The 5475-nt window shown below is 41.0% G+C and overlaps 1 protein-coding gene across 1 annotated transcript in view; it reads right to left on the bottom strand.

Annotated features, from left to right (window-relative positions):
• The window catches only part of CHPT1 (choline phosphotransferase 1), a 17651-nt gene extending 12376 nt beyond the window's left edge, over positions 1-5275 (bottom strand). Inside the window, exons 1-3 of the mRNA XM_072401129.1 lie at positions 4982-5275; positions 1980-2127; positions 726-867 (exon numbers count right to left, since the gene is read on the bottom strand). Of these exons, the coding sequence (XP_072257230.1) occupies positions 726-867; positions 1980-2127; positions 4982-5224 (533 nt within the window). The 5' untranslated portion in view covers positions 5225-5275. The remainder of the gene's footprint in view (positions 1-725; positions 868-1979; positions 2128-4981) is intronic.
• Positions 5276-5475: the final 200 nt, after the last annotated feature.

Below are 5475 nucleotides of genomic sequence, written 5' to 3'. Positions count from 1 at the left end.
CTGTATCTGTACCCAAGTAACAGTTGCTGAGCTGATTTATAATGTTGAGTCCCAACAGCCAGGTGTGGGAACCGGCAAACCACCCTTCAATTTGGGTCCCAAAATAGGTTTATTATATAACAAAACGGATTGGATTCCAGAGCTCGAACATTGAAGAAGACATTGAAAGGTTTAGCCAGGCACCTGAAAGTACCTCCCTTTCATGAAGCAGCTTTACAATGGATGGAAAGGTTTGCCTGAATTCCAGCTGCCGGGCTTTTTAACACCTGCTGGACAGACCTGTCCAAAAGGTGGAAGGAAATTTCCCAAGCAGCAAGTGAAGTGCATGAGATTTGATGGTACTCTTAACAAAACCATCAATACTGGATGCATTTTAATTCCTAACTATTGGCTGTCTTCCTTTGGCCATTTCCCTAAGGAAGGCAATGCCTTTAGACCCCCATTGAGAACACTGGTGTCCACATTCATCATGCGGCAGCCTGTCAAGGTTAACATCTTCCTATATGGAATTAGTAGAATATATACCAAATAGATGAGAATAAATACCAAAAGACTGGCTCAAAATAGGCCTACATCAGAGTATTACACTCACCCCTCTTAAAATTTTGCTCTTAAGAAACAATTCCCAAAACACATCAAGCAACTAATTCCTAATTTTTTAAGCAATAACAAATTGTACTTTTATTAGGCTTTGCACAAGTAAATAAATAAGATAAACAACTTACATTCCAAACCTCAGAGTACCTGACACATAGGTCTGCCACTGAGCACAAAAAAACATGAACATGCTGATGAAGCAGCTGAAAAACATCCAGTTGGGCATTGTTCCAAGCCGTACTGCAGAAACTGTTCCTACTGCCACAAACACTACACAGGAAAAAAAAGCTGTCATTGTCAGGAAATAACCAACAACACATGACAGAACCAAAAGCAAAACTTTATGTAGATTCCTCAGCTTTTGATAGTGCAATCGTGCAATAAGCATATTTTTATACAGATAAACTAGTATAAAAGCCAGGTTCAGCCTACTATCACAAATGCTAGACTTTAAAATGTATTCTTATTGGATGTTAAGGATCACTGACTCCGGAGATTGGCTGCAAGGGAACATTAGAGAGACCACATGCTTCCTGATTCCCAGAAGTTTTGCTCTTTTATACCAATGAAGCAGGAAGGTGGTGAAGGATCAGCAAGTATACTTTGCTGAAAAAATTTGCTAATAACAGACTATCACCCTTAAAGCACAATTAAATGCTAACAAAAAATGCTTTATTGGTATAGGAGATGTCCCTTCTGTAATAAAATACCCTTACCTTCCTGACTGCAGTTTTTTAAATACACTCACCTGCCCCTGTTCCATCATGCGCCACAATCTTCTTCTGCTGCTCTTTCTTGTTTCCCAATCTTCAGCCATTTTGATTGGCTGGGTCGGGATGACTTCCACACATGTGTGCGAGAGTTCATTCAGCCCTGGCAGTCCCAGGATACCCAGATCATGCGTTCAGCTGTGTATACCATTACACATACTTTTTATTTAGTATTTGATTGAGTAGGGAGGATTTAAATCTCTGTTTATACTATATCTGCGACTTTTCCTTACTTTCTGTACTCATCTAACTATAAAGAAGTAATCCACCTAAATGAAAAATTCCTAACTCTACTACCAACTGTGTCTCTGTAAGGGTATTCCCCCTCACTTGTTGTTATGTCTGACACCAAACACATAAATAGCAAGTGAGGGCAAAACACCCAAACAAAACAGCAATAAATAGAATGCAAGGGGCAAAAGGTAAAAATCATTTTGTCTGCACTTGGGCTTTAAAGCATTAGATTAGATCTGACACTGTACCATTTTAACATTATGGCAATACATCTCCACAGTTAGCCACTAAATCAGCAAATAAAACAACACCACTAAACCAGACGTACATCCAATAATATTATAAAGAGAAGGTTTATTCACCACTTCAGAACCTTACCTATAGATATGGAGTCACATCCATGGTCAAACAGTTCTCCTAATGGGGAGCTGCTGTTTGTTCTTCTTGCTTGTTTTCCATCAATAGCATCCAGTGACTGGTAAACAAACAGACCAATGGCACAAAGCAAAAATGCCCATGATGGAGCCTTAAAAAAAACAGTAGTCCGTCATTACGATGTAAGACTACAGAAAGAGGAAACTTTTTTTATGTTATTATTATTAATAAACAAGATTATTATAGCGCCAACATATTAGGCAGCACTGTACATTAAATAGGGATTGCAAATGACAGACTAATACAGACAGTGACACAGGAGGAGAGGAGAAGTTACAGAAGAAGCAGCTTTTACTGATGACACTAAAATGGTTAGATTTAAAAATAATGCAAGTTGATAGACATGCCAGCTTAGTTTAACTAGCAATAAATCCAGCACATTACAATGAAGGAAGTAAAATGAATAGTGCTATAAAAAAATATGTCAAGGCCAAAAACATTTACAGGGTCCCTCCCTTTAAACATTTTTATTATTATTATTATTATTATTATTATTATTAAAATGACCTTGCTTTGCTCAGTTGAGGTCACTTCAAATTTTGATCCCAGTGGGTACTTTTACAGCCCCTCCATCCCCCATGTGATAAAGCTGGGCTGATTATCAGCACACATGAAGGGTGTAAAGTCACCTGATCCCCATCCATAGTAGAGCCTTTAAAAAACAGTTGTACAATGCATTCATTTATTATCTGTACCTAGCTCTTCTTTCTTGCTCAAGAGGACTGACCTTTCACCCAGTCATCAAAGGACATCCAAAGCGAAAAAAACTTTTACTGCCTCTTCACTACTCTTTACTAAACCAACCTTTGAAACCTGTAACTGTGGACATATCGATCAATCCCTTGACACGCCATATAATGAAAATATCATGTGTCAGGGGATCCACTGATAAAGGCAACTCAAAGTAATATTTTTTATTTTTACAAAAGAGCAATTACTCCTTTATTAATAAACAGGATTTATATAGCGCCAACATATTACTCAGAACTGCACATTGATTAGGGGTTGCAAATGACAGACTAATACAGATGTTGACCCTGCCCCGAAGAGCTTACAATCTAGGAGGTGGGGGAAGTAACACACAATAGGAGGGGAGATATGTACTGGTGGGAAGTAGTGTTGGTTTCAAAAGACAGAAGAAGATGGGTAGGCAAGTGTGAAAAAATGGGTTTTCAGTGCTCTTTTAAATGAGCAGAAAGTGGGTGCAAGATGAATAGGACGAGGAAGACCATTCCAGAGAGTTGGGGCAGCTCTAGAGAAGTCTTGGAGCCGTGCGTGTGATGATAGTACTTATATCATATCCAAATTATTTACCAACATTGGCATTTTTAAAATAATTAAAGGAGAACACCACAATTAACTTTGCTATGGAATGATGAAGAGTTGATTTTCTTGTAGGTCAGGATTTCTGTCTACAACCCTGCAAAGATCTCCACCCTCAATCCACCCTCCTACCAAGGTTTAGCTATGAGCTGAATGTATTAGTTCTTCCCTTGGATCCATTCTTTATTTACAGAGAAATACGTATCACAGTATCACCATTAACCAGAATCCACTGCTGTGGCATCAGAAGTGTCAGAATCACTGGCACAAGAAAGAACTATTCGAGGGTAAAGGATAAAGCACTCATTAGGGGCAAAAATTTCTGTAAATAAAAAAACTAATTTCCAAGAAAAAACAATCCAAAAGAAAACAGAAAAAACCATAAGTCACATTACTGCAACAAAATGATCATGCCAGGGAGCAATTCACAAAACTGCAATAAAATAAAGAAATAAAATGGATTGCAGTTGTCTTTATTCTAAGGCTGAATCCAACAGGTAAGACAAAGAAAGCTCGGAGTACAACATATCAGTTCCAATCACAGCTTTTATCATAGGGACAGCATGGAGGACAAATGCTGAACACAGCTATCTAAAGATAATCAAATAAACATAACTGCGAAGACACATTGCAAACTGACTGAAAAGAATTGCTGAGATTGTTCCTGTTGTGTCAGAATGCTGAGGTGGCAGATTGACACATGATCAGGTGACAATAGAGAAGACAAACACCGAGATGAACACACTCCACCACTATTCACCAATATGAAAGACCTATGAATGAACAGAGGTTACCAGTAGAAAAAAAAAAGCTGTTGATTTGTTTTGGTATTGTGCCATTTATTCTATGGTGAAGGAAATACTTGTGTACTGCAGTCTTCTCCTGCAATCCATACTCATACCTTGTTTTTTCCCCAAACTGACCCTATAGCAATAAGAGATCTTGGTGAGCAGTAGGCCCTTCTATGGCATTTGACGGCTGGTAGAGAAGAGGTAATAGCGGATGTGATGAATATTTATATAGTGGGGCCCCCATTGGCATGTTATATAAGTGTATACAGAGCCCAATGTGTTTGTCCATTCTCCAATAGCCTTGTCCTGGATCCGTCACAAGGTTTTAATGGAGCGGAGGATTTCCTTCACCTATTTCCCCAGGGACAGCTGTAATCATTTCATTTACCCGCTGTTTTCTTATGGATACCAAGACACATAGAGATCAAACTCCCCAACAGGGACACTGACATTACTAAAATATAATAGTGAATCTGGAACTTCCTTATTCTAAATAAAAGAACTGACTATATAATTAAGATGAAATCCCCTATGGGCCCATTTTACAGGTGCATGAAATACATATGAAGGCAGCCATCACCCCCTGGCATTTCCTTTATACAGCTTGTGATAGCACAGATCTCACACATGAACCTGATCCTCAGTGTAATATCCCATAGCAACCAGTCAGAATAGAGCCTGTACAAGGCCTGGGAATGGTGCAGTGCCTGGCACACCTGAGAAGCCATGACAGCCTGGCACAGTGCCCAGCTCACCCTGCTAGAAGGATCTGCCCAGCATACATTGTACACAATGACAACATCATAACACTGCCCATTCCTGACCGCTTACCTCCTCGGTGGCCGTGGGACAGTAGTAGACGACGATGAGAGTGGTCAGAACATTCATAATGAGCCCCACCATGGTGATAGTGTTGGGTGCCAGCCATAGGGGCACCTTCTCCACCAGCCAGTTCCAATACACCTGCATGGGGGGCTCCAGCAGAGAGCGGCCATGGGCGCTGTACTTGTGTTCCTCCAGCCGCTTCAGCTGCAGGGCTGTCACCGGCTCCGGGATACACAGAACGGCCACCATCCTGCACTCTGGCCGCCTCTTCTTCCGGGGACGAGGCCCTTCCGCCGCTGCTGGGTTCAGGGGGCCGGACCACAACACTTCATCCCGGAAGACCGGGGCCGCCTGCTTCACACTGCTCTACCATGGGGGACAGCTGTACCGGGTGTACCGGGGAATGACGGCATGGCCGGGGTATAAAAGTTAGGGGAGTCAGTTGTGATATGTATACAGACTGGCAGGGATAGCTGTGATATGTATACAGACTGGCAGGG

Source organism: Pyxicephalus adspersus, chromosome 2, assembly GCF_032062135.1.
Source record: "Pyxicephalus adspersus chromosome 2, UCB_Pads_2.0, whole genome shotgun sequence".
In the NCBI taxonomy this organism is placed as follows: Eukaryota; Metazoa; Chordata; class Amphibia; order Anura; family Pyxicephalidae; genus Pyxicephalus; species Pyxicephalus adspersus.
The sequence above is the reverse complement of the archived record's forward strand: the minus strand, read 5'-3'. Positions and strand labels throughout refer to the sequence as shown.